The 18,046-nt window shown below is 42.4% G+C and overlaps 2 protein-coding genes across 3 annotated transcripts; both read right to left on the bottom strand.

Annotated features, from left to right (window-relative positions):
* Window positions 1-1,274: 1,274 nt before the first annotated feature.
* LOC108936646 (caspase-6-like) lies at window positions 1,275-7,160 on the bottom strand. Its single transcript, XM_018756153.2, has 8 exons — window positions 7,069-7,160; window positions 6,751-6,780; window positions 5,426-5,468; window positions 4,928-5,077; window positions 4,374-4,450; window positions 3,730-3,905; window positions 3,405-3,561; window positions 1,275-3,268 (listed from the first exon to the last, which is right to left on the bottom strand). The coding sequence occupies exons 1-8, from the start codon at window positions 7,088-7,090 to the stop codon at window positions 3,030-3,032; spliced, it is 894 nt and encodes a 297-aa protein (XP_018611669.1). The 5' UTR covers window positions 7,091-7,160; the 3' UTR covers window positions 1,275-3,029.
* Window positions 7,161-7,767: 607 nt separating this feature from the next.
* Window positions 7,768-17,179, bottom strand: cfi (complement factor I). 2 transcript variants are annotated; one of them, XM_018756146.2, is made up of 15 exons: window positions 17,079-17,179; window positions 16,674-16,757; window positions 16,065-16,206; window positions 14,458-14,866; window positions 13,412-13,556; window positions 13,042-13,235; window positions 12,814-12,924; window positions 12,600-12,707; window positions 11,069-11,116; window positions 10,953-10,988; window positions 10,716-10,837; window positions 10,308-10,411; window positions 8,879-9,159; window positions 8,328-8,429; window positions 7,768-8,240 (listed from the first exon to the last, which is right to left on the bottom strand). In XM_018756146.2, the coding sequence occupies exons 3-15, from the start codon at window positions 16,119-16,121 to the stop codon at window positions 8,023-8,025; spliced, it is 1,935 nt and encodes a 644-aa protein (XP_018611662.1). In that variant the 5' UTR covers window positions 16,122-16,206; window positions 16,674-16,757; window positions 17,079-17,179; the 3' UTR covers window positions 7,768-8,022. The 2 variants fall into 2 exon arrangements, with proteins under 2 accessions (XP_018611662.1, XP_018611661.1); XM_018756145.2 differs by having other exon boundaries at window positions 16,719-16,757.
* Window positions 17,180-18,046: the final 867 nt, after the last annotated feature.

Genomic DNA, 18,046 nt, shown 5'->3' with positions numbered 1-18,046 from the left:
ATAAGGAAAAAAATCAAAGATATGTTTACGCAAAACTTTTCAGAGGTTCAGATGGGCGGCAAACCACTGCGTAAAGGTGAGTGAAGACTAATTGGTCCACATATTTTGCAGATTCATTCTGCAGCAGCTGGAGATGTTTCAGGGAGGGATTTGAGCTCCCAAATAGCAGAGCACTGAAAAAAACCTAGTCAGAAACATATGAATGTGTGGACAAGATATTCAGGTAATGAATAGGATCGTAGTTAGATATTCAACATCTTGCTAATTCTGGCTGTTTTGCACAAGAAAGAAGATGCTCTGGTTATGTGTCTTTCGCTCAAGTGGAAGATCACCAGCTCTAACCATCACTCTGTAATTACAGCGCCGGCACCAGTCTGGAGTCATCCACATTCAGCTTGACGTACGACACTTTAAAATTCAGCGTTAAAAAGTTTTTCTTCCCAATACTGATGTTTTTGAGGAACAAATTGAGTTGACCGGAAACATAGATCTTTACAGTTTTAGCATTTCCTCCACATAACCATCCATTATCAATAACCACTAGTCCAGTGTGGGGCCACGGGGGGTCCACGGTTCATCTCGGAATCACAGGGCACAGGCAAGGTACGCTCTGAACAGGATGCCAGTGACAGACAGGGCACACGCTCGTAACACACACGCCACAGGCAACTCAGTCAACAGCTCACCTGAAACGCATGTCTTTGGACTGTGGAAGGAAACCAGAGCACCTAGAAGAAATGCATGCAAATTCCACACAGATTCCTATCCAAACCCACAATCCAGGACCTGGGAGGCACGAGTGCCATGCTCTGTGCCACCATAATTTTATGAATATTTAAATCCATATTTCCAGAGCTTTCATACTGTATGTCTCATAAACTCAGATCAAGAACAAAATGTACCACAGAAACAATGCGAACTTGGACTTAGAGTTAATCCTTTTTTCAATAGCTATGAGTAGTTTACCATTTCATAGGTAAATACTAGAAATTCGGGATTAAATTATAACAAATGTTAACATTAAAACTGTATATACAGGTGCCTGATCAGAGATCAGATAGGTACAGTCACAAGGTTACTACCAGTATGGCTTTGGTTTTCTACTGTCATTCCCCATTGAACTGCTGGGGCTCACAAACTTTTCTTATGATGTAGGTTTAAGGAATTTGTTGAGTTTCCTTTGAGTGTCTTCTACTTTTTTGTACATGCTGTGTATTTGACCACAGGGATTTTTAAACAAACTACCCACAAATACAGAATCCACAAACCAGAGCATTCAGAATTTTATTGCATATCCATTCATACACTTCCTTCACCTACCTTCAATTTTATATGCAAAAATATAATGCATGGGAAACCTAAATCAGTGTAAAAACGTAAACAGTTTTCATTCAGTCCCCTTTCCACATAATATAAAGTCTCTGAATAACAGAAAAAAAAATGAAAAACACACAAAAAAAGCCCAAAGGTTTTACTGACAAAGTTCATAACATTTCATAAGTCTCATTACCGACCACCCATGAAAGACATCATTCACAAAATGATAGAGACCATCGCATGACAGGGTGCCTATTAAACAGGTCAAATGAGAGAATGGTCAAGTGGGGTAGGTCCAGTGTGCCCTGCACCTGCAACTGTTCTGATATTCTACAGCTTTTGTTTTGCCAATGGTATTTTTTTTTAATTACAAGGGGGAAAAAAAACCCACACACACTATGAAGTATGAAGAAAAATCATGCTGTTATCCAGGGGCCAGTCTCGTGTGTTCCTCAGTGGAATTAAACGTACTTTTATCGTCTACTGCTTCAAAAATGACAACCACAAGAAAACGGTAAGGGAGACATTTTTTCCCCATGATAGGTCTCTCAGCTAAGGGAGTGAGAAGATAAGTGTTGACTTGGTGGAGCAGGAACTAGAAGGGGCAACAGGTTATGCAAACGGCAAACACTAATTCCCTTTCATATACAGGCAGAACTACAATTCAGACCCTACAGCATTTCATTTTACATGTCTGCCAACACCACACTCCTACAAATCAAAATCACACAAACTGCTGATGTTTCAGTGACAAAATGTCACTTGTGATTCTGTAATAACAGTGTTGATGCTAAGGTGTACTGCAGATACAGAGTTCTATGGCATTTAGATTTATTCATTTAGCTGATGCTTTTCTGCAAAGCAACTTAAAATGTTAAGGTTACAATTATTTACCTACTTATACAGCTGCATATTTTTACTGCAACAATTTAGGATAAGTAGCTTACTCAACGGTACCACAGGTGAGGATCAAACCTGCAACCTTTAGAGCCAAAAGCAGTAGCTCTAACCCCCATGCTACCAGGTGCCTTTAAAGAAGGTTGTGAATAAATATTTAACGCATTGAACTACAGCCCATCATTCCATCATATTTAAACAGCAGAACATAGAGGACATTCTACAATTTCTTTAATAAAAAAATTTTTTTAAAAAACCTGTTTTGAATTTTGTTTTTTGAAGTTTCTTTTGCTATGAACTAAAGCACATTCATGATTCTCAGAATTCAGGTTTTGCAGCATAGATAAAAATGTCACCATTCCTGCTTGTACCAGTCCAATGTGTAACAAACCAAAGACTGCGTCTGAGATTCCAAAAAGGTAAACTTGACACCTTAGCATAAGGATTACCCCCTTATAAAATGCTTTTTGAAAAAGATCTAGTTTTAATCCTTCTATCTAGCACTCAAAGAAGAGATATACCGAACACAAAAATCATGGAAAAATGTACATTGTTGCAAGAAAAAGAGTGTTTAAAAAAATCAACACATTATCAACAAAACTGTTGAGCACTGATCACGGAGCTAAACCTATCAATCTTCACAGTAGGCATCACAGCTATAGGAGGAGCCCCGTAACACAAACTGAACCTGTCAATCAAGAGAAACACGAAAGGTGATCAAAGGCACCAGTACAGAATTTAAAAAGTGTAAAAATGATTGCTTTCATTCGTTTGAAGGCTCATAGAAACTGGAAGCTCAGTGTAGGAATCAAAGGTCATGTATTCTTGGCTCTGAAGTACAGCTTCTTTGTCAGCATGGAGGCAAAGCAGGGCACCTGCTTCTTGCCAATATAGCTGGGTTTGGCGCAACCGACGACGCTGCGCATGGAGACCTTCCTGTTAACCAGCGTCAAGAGTTCAGTCAACTCCAGCGACGTCCCATGCTGTTTCAGCGCCTCACACAGGTCCTGGATGTACCAAGAGCCATGAAGGGTCTCCCGGTGAGAGTAGTAGCCTGTCAAGAACAGACAGGAAAACGATGTGCTGCAACAGCCTGCGTGTACCTCAGGTATGAACTGTATATGAGGAATCTTAAGTTCTCATAGGGTATTGCTTTTTTATTTCCCACAATGTACCTCTACATTTCTCACCTTCTGCTACAGAGTAACACATAAGGAAGTCGGCTCCAGCAGGCAGGGTGTAGAACACACCAGCATCCACCACCACCTCGTTGGTATCACTTCCCCCTGCATCGTCCACAACATCCATGGGGGTCACCGGGACGTCATGTTGTTCACCACGACAGGCCTGTCATCAAGTAAAGTAGGAAGGTCAACTTTTTACTTGAGTATAATCAAGACTCACTTTCCTTTGAAAATGCCTGGATTCCCAGGAAATATCTTGAGGTAATTTCATATGTAGATGTAAATCCACTTTAGACTCAAGGTTAAGGACTGAAAGGACCAAACTTCTCACCTGAACAATGAAGATTTTAGGCTTCCCCACCAGACTCTTGCATCTGTCCCCTTTGAAGGGGGCAACAACATCCTGCATGAGGATTTTGGCATCCTTGGAAAAGAAGTGGTCTTTCTCACCATGGCTCAAGATGACACAGACGAAGCAGTCAGCATCAGCATGATCGCGCTCAGCGGCTGCGGATTTTAACAAAGCAGCTGTCAGTACATCACATGTCAATGACTGAGATAAACAAGATCTAATGTTACACTTGAAAATCAGTTTGTACAAGAAGTATTCGTGCTCTCGTGGCAGATAATGCCTCTCAGCATAACCATTCAGGACAGTTTATTGGATATTAACTGAAACACTCTAGCAAAGACAAATTGTATGAATGCATAAGATTAAATCACTGTGGACAAGAGACAACAAAAATAAATCAAACATACTGCTAGACATTTTTAAATGCCTAACTTGGCAAACTGAACATATTTTTTAGATTTAGAAAACATGCCCCAGCTTGTCTGTTCTGGTCTCATGACACATATCCTGTTCCAAACTGCACTAAACTCTCCCCTGAAACAAGTAAATTTAAAGTACAAAACAAATGCCTATAAATCCCATACTAGGTCTTATCATGCATGTCATATAATGATTAAATTTACCTTCTGTTATCTTGTTCAATAGTTCCTCCGTTTTAAGATCATCATAATGTTTCACTTCAAAATTGAGTTCTGTCAGCCTGAGACATAAAATTATAAAATAGGCAAATTTTTCACCTCATTAAATGTCAGGAAATTTTTTAAAAAAACTTAAGTATTTTACAGAAAAAAAAAAAAATTAATTTAATAACATCACCCATTGATAAATCTGTAAGTTTGTCCAGTGGAGGGTCACTGTGGTACAGAGCCTATCCTAGCACAGGACACCAGTTAATCACAGGGCAATCTCACAATCGCACTCTATGGGCAATTTGGAACCTCCAATCCACACATGCCTTTGGACTATGGGAGGAAACCAGAGCACCTGTAGGGGAGCATGACAACTTGAACTTCACACAGACTCAGGCAGATTCAAACGTATGTCCAAACATGAAACCCAAGAGCTGTGAGGGAGCAGCGCCATACACCGGTGCCGCTGAGCCTCCCTGCAATAATAAAAATTCAGTGAAACAGTGATGAATTCTGAAGCACTGAGCACGGGGGGGGGGGTTCTGTACCTTTGGATAAGGTTGTTTTTGTCCACGTTGCTACCTTTGCGCTCAGGCAAGCACAGGCGCCAGTCAAACCACTCATTGTTGAAGATCACTGCCAAGCCTCGCCTCTTGTGATTCATCTGGTACTCCGCGGAGGGGTCCCAGGGGTCACAACTTGTTGAGACAATTTGAAAACATGTTTGTAGGAACATACCTCCGGAAAAATACCTCTGGTGTCTGAGCAACAGCTAATTTCAGACAGGAAGCAGTTTTTTTTTTTTTTTTTGAGTTTGTAAGCTCATAATTCATCAGAATAAACCAAGGGCACAATTTCAGGGAATTCCACAAAACCAGTCTGACGTCGACATTTTTTCCTCACCATTTTTGTCTGGTCCTGATGACCACAGAAGAGACATAACGTTGGTATAAATGAATCACCACGAAACTGTATTTATGGTTCACAGACAACACCATGGGCAGTTACATGTATACATGAGTATAGCTACAAAAATAAGGTCTTACCTCCTGGGAGAGCCATCAGATACTTTACTGCTGCTGCTGAAACCTGGTACAGAATATTTTGCTAGCATTAACAGTGACAAACTGAAATCATATTCTAGAAAGTAACATATGTCTAAATAACCACCATATTCTGAGATCCAACCACACACACACACACATTTTCTGAACCGCTTGTCCCATACAGGGTCACGGGGAACCAGAGCCTAACCCGGCAACGCAGGGCATAAGGCCGGAGGGGGAGGGGACACACCCAGGACGGGACGCCAGTCCATCGCAAGGCACCCCAAATGGGACTCGAACCCCAGACCCACCGGAGAGCAGAACCCGGTCCAACCCACTGCGCCACCGCACCCCCTAGAGATCCAACCACTAAGCTGCAATTTTAAGCTATTTGTGGTTATACCACCAGTATTCAGAGCACCACTTAAAAACAACAATCAAGTCGAAAATTATTCACAATTTCTTGTACAAAAGAGGTGAAAATCATACTAGAAATAAATTCAAATGTTTTCAGGGCACCAAAGGGGAAAGACAACCTATTTCTGTCCTTTATTACTCAGTCATTCATTCGCACTGGGTTTTTGTTTTCTGGTACCAAAGTAATAAAAGGAAGGCATATTTGTGTAACAGAAGGAATAATATTCGATGCTCCGTGTACATTTGCGACATCATCTGGGATGCATGTCCTGTCTGCAGGACAAACCCTGTTCCTGTGGTCGTGATGTGTCCTCAGCTGCCAAATGGCACAGCCTCCCAAGAGAGTTACCTTAATGCCACCATCACCGCAAAAAGATGCAGTAAAGCGACAGCACAAAGGGCAGAGGAAGGGCGCCGGGGCCCAAGGTGACTGACACGCACCCAAAGATTAAGTGAAACTGAAATTAATAAATAACTAGTTGCTTCACTGGATTTTAATCAAAGACACTGCACAATATTTTACCATTTTGCCACATCGTTTCAGTGTAAACACCCTGAGGGTACCACACCAGGAGGACTCAAACATTCAAGTCACAAGCAAATGTCCTAGTATGATTTAATTAATACACTATTTTTGTTTGTCTGTTTTAATAATATATCATTTCAGTAAGAGACCACACCGCTCAAAGACATTAATGATTAAACTTTATTTCAACTGACAAGTAGGCTGTTCTTCTGGTTAAAGAACTTGTCCAGTACAAGGAAGGTGAAGGTAGCTCGTGTTACGTGTACAGTAAAAATGGCAGGACTTTACCGCACCAGGTCCAGAGCTGAGGTAAAAAGTGCGCGTTTCGCACAGTAAACATAAAAATATTTTTTACTTATTTTCAGCGCCTGTGTCCGGTTACCTGTAGGAAGACTGTCCACTTCAACCTCTCCTGTAAAACAAATATAAGGAGCGAAATACTTAATGCGAGTTTACAGAAAGACAGTGGATGACACTCATCATTTTAAATATTTATCAAATGCTCGTATCAAGGAAGGAAAAACTTAAAAAAGTGTCTAAGTCTGACTGAGTGAGAAGTTCAAACTCGCCGGGAAACTAACGACGATCGGATCGATCGTCATGCATCTACCGGCAGCCAATTACAACGCGACTCGAAACAATGAGGATGTACCGAAATTACAATAGCTCTAATGTTGTTCAAATAAACATGGTAATTTACCTTGTTTTCCTAAATTGGCCATGACAAGTCACTTCAATCGAATTACACACTACCTGTGACAAAGCGAGTAACGCCTCAGCTCTCGCCGCTCCTATCACTAGTACTTGGAAGACGCGGAAGTTTCGCCTCCAGCTTAACATTTATTGGTCCGCAGTCGGGCTACTTGTCAGCGATTGGTCAACAAACACGTCTGTCAAATAATTTCGCAACGATTCGTACTTCCGTAGTTTTAAGCTAAAAGGTCTTTCGAAGTAGTTTGTGGAGTTCTTAGGAAATATTTTGTAAATTTAAGTAAAAAGTTTAATGTTAGCGGTATGAAAAAGAAACAGTATATCCATCTTTAAAGAGTATAATATATATTGTGAAGGGTTTGTTTTATATTACATTGTTGTATTACATCCACTTTTTTGATACCCACATCTTTTATATACACATTTATATCCACATCTGAAACGAAAGGTCACTGCTTTATTTGTGGATCCCTTAAAATAAAGTGTCTACTCTTTTCAGGGCATACAACATTTAAATCACTTACAGTAAATGAATGTGTTGTCTGATTTGACAATCAGTGACAGTCACTTTCGGCCTTTTTTGCATCACACTAAACTCTTATGCGAATTGGAAGTCTTTTGTCAAATGAATGAATAAATGCAAACAAACGAATTGTAAAAATGAAGAAGTCTGAACTCCGGTATGCTGACAGAAGATATTGAGCTTTTATTAACTGTCCACAAGCATTTGCACATTTTAATACTTGCAAAGCAGAACAATGCTCATCAAAATTCAAAATCGCATTCTGAGACTAAGGGTGCGATAATAACAGAATGACGACAATTTAAAAAGTTTGCTGGTTAGCCGCAACATAACTGTGGACAGAACTGGTTAATTTTGAAACTGAAGACTTCGCGGGCCTTATACCGAGCGCACCTCCGTTGTCATGAAGGTCTCTCGGCTCTACAGGTTGTACTTGCTCGCTGTCTCGCGGCCAATGTGTGAGGTAATCCAGTTGTGGTAGTACGCCACCTTGGTGTACACTCCGGGGTGTCCGGCTACACCGCACTTCTCTCCCCAGCTGACCACACCCCAAATGTAAGCCACGCCTCTTTCGTCCCTGCAGATCAGAGGACCCCCGGAGTCCCCTTGACAGCTGTCCACGCTGCCATCCAGTGCACCTAGGAAATTAAATGGGACCACATTCAGTGCCCTGAGGAACTACAAAGATCCTATTTCAGTAGTTTTGCAGTTTTACGGCTGAGCACCTGCACACTCCATCCCCTTGTGGTACCGGTGTCCATAAAGCCCCGAGCAGTTCCCTATTATATTAATGTCTGCCCATTGCAGCACCTCTGTTTTCCCACCCCCTGCAAAAAAGAACAAAGGATAGCAGAGAATGGACAAGAACGGACAAGATTTTTTGATGGTTGCAAACCTAGTTATACTTCTGTTGCCATATTGCATTAACTGCAGCTGTGCTGTGTTCAGAGAAATTTTGAACTCTTTCTTAAATTTTACCTCCCACACACTGTTGCAGCTTATTGTATAACAAAAATTATAAAGTGGCTTCAGAGGAGGTGTCAGCTTAATAGAAAAATCATATCAAATCAATTTGTTCACTGCTGTCCTACCTAGATACTTTAATGAACATGTATTACGGCATGGGATGAATTTACTGACTCTGTCATCATTGTTTCTTGTCATTGTCTATCGTTTACTTTTGTTTTCTCTGCAATGTAGATACAGGTAAGATTGGTACTCCAACCAATAAATTTTTCCCAAAAAACATTAGGAATACTGGCAACGACCTGTTTACCTACAAGTCGCCCCCATCCAGAAACGCTACATTTATCTCCAGGTAGGAACTGATCTTCTGACCAGGGAAGACAAGCCGGGCTGACAGCAGCGTTTTCTGTGAAACATACTGAGGAGAAAGGCAGCTTCTTGAGTTCTATCAGGGCAATGTCGTTCTTATATGTCGTGGGATTGAAGTCGGGGTGAATGATAATGTTTTCAACTGGCACGATGTCGGTGGTGCTCTGTATAATCCGCTTGTTCCAGACAGAGAGCTTCACTCGAAACGCCTCCGGCTTGGGCCTCAAAGTCGAAGTTACATAAAAGACACACAAACACATATGCACCAAGTAAATACCATCACAAAAAGTGATGCATTTAAACTTAAAATGAGTAAAATCTGCCCCTTCCTGCATGACTATGTCACCAGGCTCCTTGTCCTGGTTTCTATTCAGTCCTCTTTCTATGCACAGAAAGGAGTGTCACTCATTCTTTCTTCTCCTTCCCAAACTGTGGAATGACCTGTCCCTCCGCATTACTGTGTCACTGGTCTCTTCACCTTCCGCCACCTTTAAAAAACTCATCCCCTCACTCGTAATCTCGGACCTCGAAACCCCCACTCCAGTATTTCACTGTATATAACCACTGCTTCCTCTTCCACCCTGCTTGCACTCATGTACTTCTTAAAATACCTTATCAACATCTACACCTCAGCTGTAGTGGTTTGCGGACGTTCTGTGACGCAGTACAATGCCCTGGAGGGGGGGTTGACCGCTGGTACTTTCCCAGAACAAAGAGCAACTGAAGAAAAACAACCATAATAAAAACAGAAATAAAAATAGCAATAATGTTCGAAAACAATAGGTAAGTATGGCAGCTGGGAGCTGAGGAGAGGAAAACAAAAAACTTCCTGCCACGAAGAAAGGGAGGAAAAAAAGCCCCGGGGGTTTAAGCACCAGTGGCTGCTCACTCCTCCTGGCCAATCAAGTGTTATTTCAAAGGATCTGTGTAGATACAGTGTAAGGCTGGAAAGACCAGCTTGTCAGGCAAAGAAACTATTTAGAACTATAACTATGTAAACTAGTTTTACTAGAGTCTATGAAGACAGAGTGATGGCCAGGGACAAGGTGCTTGATCGAGTGAAGGCAGGGGCAGAACATTTCTTACATCACACACCACATACATTTATAGCTCACTGGTGTTCTTACTCCTCAGTTATATAGCAGGGTCGTATGGAGCCGAAGCCTAGCCCGGCAGCACGGAATGAGGAGGGGACACACCCAGGACAGGACACCAGCCCATCACAAGGCACCCCAAGTGGGACTTGAACCCCAGACCCACCAGAGAGCAGGACCCTGCCAAACCTGCTATGCCACAGCACCCCCCCCAAAAAAACAGATGTTCTCTAAGATAGACTGCAGAGGATGTAGCATGATGTAATATAGTGGTACCTGACACAGTGAGCTGCCGTCAGCACCCAGCAGCCTCCAATGTAGGTCCCTCCACAGTCGATGTTGCCCCCCTCCTGTAAGGCCACTTGCCAGGGAAACTGCGTCTACAAGGGTCAAGAAGTCAGTATGCGAGAAGCCACAGTTGTTTCATATTGATAAAGATGTCATGCAGCTGCCAGAAACAAGCAGTTTATGTGTATGTTGCTTTTTAAAAATAATAATTGCTCATTCTGCTGGCGAGGAATTCAGCTGAATTTCACAGCAAATATCAGGAATTTGCTTCCTTAAACAACACTGTGTTTGCATGGCAGGAGTCATCATTGTAAAAAGCCAGTGCTACAAAGGCTTGTTTTAGCAACTGCATCTTTATCATTATATTAGGACAGGTGTAAACAAGCACTTGACAACCTTGCCAGCTTCTGCGCCCCCAACAATACGTTTCTTCCGAATTCTCGTATCAGGTTCCAGATGGTCCATATTCGGTACTCCACACTGGAATTTCTCTAAAAAATCCCGTGCTATTTTTATCTCTGAAATACAAAAAAAAAAAAAAAAAAAAAAATCAGAAAGGTAATTTAATCAAAGTATAACAGGAGTTTATAATACACGACATTCCTTCCCAAAACAGTAATGAAAAATATTTACCATTCTTTATGTATTCAGAAGTTCGAACATTTATGTCTGTACAAAAAAAAAAAGTGTTAATGTCATCTTTTGTCAGCACAAATACAAAAAAATATTTCAATTTACAAAACACTTACTTCCAGGTGGTAATTTCTGAACTTTACTGCTCTCCTTACGTTGCTCGACTGAAGAAAAATAAGGAATGCAAAACAAAAAAGACAATTAAATTACTCCTGTATTGTACGTAAATGTTTGTGTATCTCCAAAAAAAAAAAATAGTAGGAAGGTGATCAGGATTTGTCTATCCTGAGTTTTATGCGGCTACTTGCGTGATGAACATCGGTGCATCAAGTGGAAAGAAACTAACTATACTTAAGAATCAAACGCCTGCAAATACGTTGCTTTTTCTCCTAATGTAATGCACAAATTGTATTTTCTATGAGATGTACGTCACTTTGGAGAAAAGCATCTGCTAAATGAATACATGTAAATGTAAACATAGCAGCAGCAGACAGAACAGCTGGCATTTCTTTCACTGTATAGCAGGTCTGATGGTTATGAACCGTGCTGCACCTGCAGTCTGGCATCCAATAATTCTATCTTAATAATTAACATTTAAGTACAAAATTATACCTGCTTTATATATACTTTCTATACATGTTCTACACAAGGCAGCTGGTGGCGTCATGGTTGGAGTGGCTGCCTTTGGCTATGAAAGCTGCTGGTTCACTCCCTGCCTCTGGCTGTGGTGCCCTTGAGCAAGGTGCTTGCCCTGCAATCACTCCAGTACCTAAACCTATCTGTGTGGCTGGGTGACTAGTTGTGGCCCTGCAATGGACAGGCATCCTGTCCAGGGTTTGCCCCAGCACACTTTCAGCCTTGCACCCAGTGTCTCTGGGATAGGCTCTGGCTCACCATGAGCCCAATGGGGGAAAACAGTTATTGACATTAGTTGGTTATATGTTCTATTCTACTGTATACACTGAATTTATGTGTATTACAGTTTCAACCACCCACACACACACACACACACACACACACACACACACACACACACACACACACACACACCATCTGAACCACTTGTCCCATACAGGGTCACGGAGCCTTACTCAGCAACACAGGGCATAGGGCTGGAGGGGGAGGGGACACACCCAGGACAGGACACCAGTCCATCACAGGGCACCCCAAGCAGGACTTGAACCCCAGACCCACCAGAGAGCAGGACAAGGTCCAACCCACTGCACCACCCTAACCAGTTTCAACCACTAATACATATTTTTATACATAATAACAGGATTCCCACAGAACTTGAATCAACAACCTTCAGGTTAAGAATCTGTCTTTCACCTCAATGCTAGGTGTGCCTCATCCAAACTCTTTACATATCTGACCATGTACGATGCCACTTTCCCGGAGGAGTGGACTGACCAGGAACACGTGTTAAACGCTGTAATATAATAAATGCTGCGTTTCCATTTGTCACCTTTTTCCTAATGACACTTGTTTCATGCCTCCTTGTACTTTTGTACAAACTTGACACACCCTACGTTTTCAGACGAGTGCTCCGAGACATGCAGTATATGCCGGGAACGTTGCATTGAAACAGACACCAAGCAGAAACAGAAGTAAATTGAAATTCCAAACTAAAAATGGTTATTAGTTTACCTCTATCTTCAACTTCATCATCTCCTCCCAGACAGTCCATAATTTTGTCCCCCACAGAAGAAGAAGGAATGCACACATTGGATTTACAGTGGAACCCTTTTCGACAGTCTGTTAAGCACAGGGAAAGGTGGGGAAGGTCACTGCATGTTTCTACAGACTGTCAAAATTCAAAAAAATGCTGACAATGACAGTAACCCTACAGTCTCTTTCCAACCTTTACAGCACATCTCATCGCTGCCGTCCCCGCAGTCGTTGGTCGAGTCACAAATGCTGGTAAGAGGGATACATTTGCCATTGACGCAGGGGAACTCGAACCTGGTGCAGCCTGGGCCGGGAGAGACAGCAGCCATCACAGGGATGTGTGAACTCCCGAGCTCCGTTTCTCAAAAGTGTTCAGCTGATTGCGGTTCAGGTAAGAAGATGAACCTTCAGGGTAAAGTACCTCTGTGGCCGTGGTAACAAGAGGGGAAGGTGGCTATGTTGTCACGTGCACTGAGTAATTTATGGCCGTAGAAAGAGCACTCATTCAAGGAGTTCTCCAGGCCCGTGCAATGTATACCGATACATCTCTTTGGCCACTGCTGCCCTGGTTCCGAAACGTTCATTAACTGCACATTTGTGAGCTTCTCGGCACCCCTGTCAAGCACAGCAAGTCAGCAACACAACCTCTTCGTACCACACAAATGCGAGGTAAAGGGGCGAACAGCACTATTAACACTTAAACCGTTTCATTGCTTCTGTCATGCAAATATCTTATACACCTTACAGGAGCGTGAAGGCATTGAGGCAAAACATAACGCCGAGGAACTTACTCATCCTTGTTTTCCACCTCCCTGCACATAACATTGGCCACCGCCATGTTCCATTTATCCCCGCAGATGAAAAAGCTCTCTGAATTCACTTCTGCTACAATTACGTTGTGATTCCCTCTCAAGCTGATCTTTTTTCTGAGGTCCTCTGAAATGACATAAGACAGGGTAAATATTATTGTACTGAGATGTAATGTAGTGTGTCTATAGCATGTACACTTCTCCCTCAGTCTCCATACACTCATTATTTGGGTTTTCATTGTGTGTGTGTGTGTGAGAACGGCAAATAGTAATCCCATGCTTCTTCATAGCCACAAAAAGTTTCAGTTGCATTGTACCAGAAGAGGTTACCTGATCCACGTGAGCCGAAAACGCATTCAAAAATAGTGCTAAATGGCTGCGCGAGAGGTTTGTTACAATGTACCATGAACGTGATCCACATGTTAGGAGAGGAAATTAAAGCAAGAGCTCAAAATGTGTTTGGTGATGACATAATTGCAGAGGTTCTGAACAACACCTTCACTTCTTTTCACTCATTTTTGCCTTTGTTAAGCCAGTTGATGCACAATGTTATAGCAAGCTTCCTTTACACACACACTTTCTGAACCGCTTGTCCCATACGGGGTTGGGGGGAACTGGAGCCTAACGCAGCAACTCAGGACATAAGGCCGGAGAGGGAGGGGACACACCTAGGATGGGATGCCGGTCCGCCGCAAGGCACCCCAAGCGAGACTTGAACCCCAGACCCATCAGAAAGAAGGACCTGGTCTAACCCACTGCACCGCTGCACCCCCCCAAGCATGCTTTATTAAATCTTTATTTTGTATTACTTTAAGGATGTTGCTATCAATCTGAATTTGTACTATGTTGCCTTGTCCCAAAAAACTTTTTCTTTATGACATCAGGCATGTAGGGTGATCTTTTTGATTGTTGCTGTCAGGGCTGGTTTTAAGCACAAATCAGGAGTGGAGAACAGGGGATGAGTGTATGTATAAGTGTGGGGCGATGACAGTTTTCTAAAGAAGGAGAATAGAAAGTTTTTAATCTACCTTTGCAGTCATCTGCAAAGTGAGAAAATGAGGATGTGCTGCGCATACAGTCCATTGCCTTCAGCTGGCAGTAGGAAAAGAAGCTCCTTTTGAGTTTGCTGCAAGTTTTGGCAGCGTCATCCCGGGGGCACTGGTAGGGCAGCTTGCACTCGCACCGGCCATCCAGGCATCGCATCCAGGGGGGACAGAAGGCAACGTTGCACGACCGGTAGGTGAGCTTCCTCTTCAGGCACTCTGTTGAGCTCAGGAACTCATCCTGTATATCGGGGGCCACGGTCGTTTGTGTCGTGGTGGGAGAGGGCACGGTCATGGGGAAGATCAGTGACGGTTCTGTGGGAGACTCTATGGTTAGGGGTGGAACTTGCTTGCGATGGTCATCGATGGCTGGAGGGTCATCCTCGGGGCTTTCCTGGGAAAACAGAGGGGCGTCACGAGTGTATGACTTACACAGCTTCGTGAGGCACCCGTCCCTACTGTTAACCTTCCCACCTGCCGTGATAGTTAAGGTACATATTTCTATTGTAGCACCATAGTTAAAAGTTGCACAACACTCCAATATTACCACCTGTATGCCAATTAAGTAGTGCCTCTTAAACTTCAGTTACAGTTGCACACATATGGTAGATTTTTGGTATTCCACCCCATAATTAAGGCCTTCGTAGCAGTTTTCTGATATTACCACCCTGTTGACAATTAAGTATCATAAATTAATTTATGACATAGAGCTTTGGTGTACTATATGAGGAAACCACTGATCAGTCTTCAAAATGTCCAGTCCAACTTCTGCTCCAGATGTGTCCTGCTGTAATTCAAATCAGTACCTGTTAAGTATGTAATGGTTCCTTTCTTTTTATTGTCAAAACCAAATAAAACTTGGAAAAATTAATTATTCATTCATTACTGATAACCACTTGTCCAACACCGGGACCAGGTGGTCCAAAGTCTATCTTGTGAAGATGTGAGGGTTGTGAGGCGGGGTATATGCTGGACGAAACACCAGGCCATCGCAATATATACAGAAAGGGTCCATTTACATTTATCTGACACTTTTCTCCAAAGCAACTAACAATGTTAAGTTACCTGCAATTATTCACCAATTTATACAGCTGAGCAATTTTACTGGAGCAATTTAGGGTAAAAACCTCAGGGTAGCCCACACCTAGGCTCAGCTGGTAGTGTAGTGGTTAGAGTCACTACCTTTAGACCCAAAGTTTACAGGTTCAATCCCCACCTCCAGCTATAGGACCCTTGAGCAATGTACTTACCCTAAATTGCTCCAGTAAAAATTACCCCCCTGTATAAATGAGCAAATAATTGTAAGTCACTCTAGAGAAAAGCAGCAGCTAAATGAAAAAAGTTGATTATGTTCCATAAGGGTACTGGAGGTGGGATTCAAAAGCAGCACCTATAACCACTACCTGCTGCAAAATTACTTTGCTTATTCCTGTTTAAAAACCATATTCATGTGCATATAAAATTATCTTGCACAAAACCACTACATAAAAATAGTACATATAAATGCTTAAATAGTGGCGGTAAAGGCATACATAAACCAAAGAGACATAAATGCAGCTGTTCGATCGGAGGCTTTCAAAAAAATGACTCACCAGAAGTACATGTCCTATGAGCAACGTACTTAAGAGGGGGATCAGAATGGACTTCATTATATCTGTGAGCCCTGATGAGTGTCAGAGAGCCACCGAGGGGCTAAGGGAGGCCTGGGGAGTATTATCCACAGGGTGCAAAATGCTGGAAAAGGCACGCAACAATTCCATAAGTGTTTATAATTGAGCATTATTACTAGCACATAAAGTATCTTTTGGAGTCTGAACTATAATAATAATAATAATAATAAATAATAATAATAATAATAAAATAATCAAAACACTTAACATTATGTCAATGTATGTGAAAGTTTATTCTGCTCGCTGAGTGTGTTACAATGTGTGTACTGTATTAACCATTAACAGTGTTGCAACATTGTTTCGGGAACTAATAACAAACAGACAGAAGGGGAAGAAAGAGTAAACAGAAGTTGCCCTGAAGACCCTGGAGCTTAACTCTCGGCTGAGCCGACAGAACCGTTCAAGTGGAAGGAGGAGAGAAAGAAAGGGTGAAAGAATGTCGAGTGTGGAAGAGAGAGACGCAGTAAAGCGCAGCAGTGAATAAAGCACAAGTGGTGTAAAATACAGTACATGCAGTACAGTACAGCGTACAGGAGAGGAGCGCTTCGGGCGGAACGGTGCCAGTCAGTACCGTACCGAGGGGTTGGGGCCGCCGAGCAACGAAACACAAGTGCACTGCAAATAAAGACAGCGACAAGAACAACCGTGTTTCAGATAAACAGTCAAATTAAAGCAATATTTAAGGAACATTGCATTAATCATTTTTATCTCACTACTTTTCTTATAACTGTAAGCCTGCAGCCTTAATGCAGCTGTTACTGCTATGCTAAAATTATTGGACATTTAACTAAAACCCCTCCAAGTATGCGAGCAGCATAATAATAATAATAAAAATGATGATGGTGTTCTGAATATCCATTGCAGGCCAATGGTGGCTTGGCCCAGATGTGCTAGAAGTGCAGCTGTGAGCTCAGGAAGAGAAGCGGAGACACCGACCAGGTAGATGGTCCGGGTCAGAAGCTCGGATCGCAGCCGACCGTCCTGCAGGCAGCTCTCCCCTGTAATGCAATGGTATGTGTCTCTTTGTGTGTGTGTGTGTGTGTGTGTGTGTGTGTGTGTGTGTGCGCTCGTAGGAGGAGGAGACACCCCTCCGCTCGCTCCCTGGTACTTGGATGGCCTGTAAATACATAAGCACTTTATCTTTACTGTGTTATCTTTACCCCGGAGAATGTCCTGGAATTGGGAGCTTCGGGGTGTCGAAGCCCTGCGTCTATGAACATGTTCTCAATGATGAAAATTAATCATGACAGTGCTGAAATCCAAACAGTGCATAACTTCATGCCTTCACTTTATCTTTTCTACACTTTTTTCTTTTTTTTAAGCGACTTAAGAGTGTTAAGCTACTTACACTGATTTACTCATTTATGCAGTAGGGTAGTTTTTACTGTTTCAATTCAGGGTAAGTACCTTGACCCAGAGTACTACAGCAGGAGGTGGGGTTCAACTTGCACCCTCTGCTGGCCCTTATTATACTTGAATTGAGGGAGCGTCGATTGCTGCACCCGCCAATAACCCTTCTTAATCACCAAGTTCAAGTTCAAGTGGTTTTTATTGTCATTCCTCTATATAGTTTGTATACAGTGGAACAAAATGTTGTTTCTCTGGGGACCATGGTGCAACACAGAACAGAACGGAAGAGAACATAATGTGCAAATACACAACAGTGTGAGACGAGTACAAGACAATAAATACACAGGACATGGACTCTAAACTGTTTGTAGTGTATGGAGTCATGCTGGTTTTACATACTAGTTTAGCTGTTTCACTGTGCCAGGTGAGCGTTGGAGGCAGCAGAGTGTTGAGTAATCTGACTGCCTCAGGGAAGAAACTGTTGTGGAGTCTGCTGGTGGTGGCACGGATGCTCCTGTACCTTCTGCCAGATGACAAAAGGGTGAAGAATCCAT

The sequence above is a fragment of the Scleropages formosus genome, chromosome 3 (genome assembly GCF_900964775.1).
Source record: "Scleropages formosus chromosome 3, fSclFor1.1, whole genome shotgun sequence".
In the NCBI taxonomy this organism is placed as follows: domain Eukaryota; kingdom Metazoa; phylum Chordata; class Actinopteri; order Osteoglossiformes; family Osteoglossidae; genus Scleropages; species Scleropages formosus.
The sequence above is the reverse complement of the archived record's forward strand: the minus strand, read 5'-3'. Positions and strand labels throughout refer to the sequence as shown.

Bases quoted from the DNA above. Each gene is read 5' to 3' on its own strand.
- LOC108936646 (XM_018756153.2), bottom strand. From the start codon at position 7,090: ATGGCCAATTTAGGAAAACAAG. The intron at 3,562-3,729 runs GTGAGAAGTTTG...ACTTGATGACAG, and splicing joins CTAAAATCTTCATTGTTCAG to GCCTGTCGTGGTGAACAACA. The intron at 3,269-3,404 runs GTGAGAAATGTA...TGTTCTTGACAG, and splicing joins GTGTTACTCTGTAGCAGAAG to GCTACTACTCTCACCGGGAG.
- cfi (XM_018756146.2), bottom strand. From the start codon at position 16,121: ATGAAGTCCATTCTGATCCCCCTCTTAAGTACGTTGCTCATAGGACAT. The intron at 14,867-16,064 runs GTGAGTCATTTT...CTGTTTTCCCAG, and splicing joins TCATAGGACATGTACTTCTG to GAAAGCCCCGAGGATGACCC. The intron at 11,117-12,599 runs GTAAACTAATAA...ATTTTTCTTCAG, and splicing joins TGATGAAGTTGAAGATAGAG to TCGAGCAACGTAAGGAGAGC.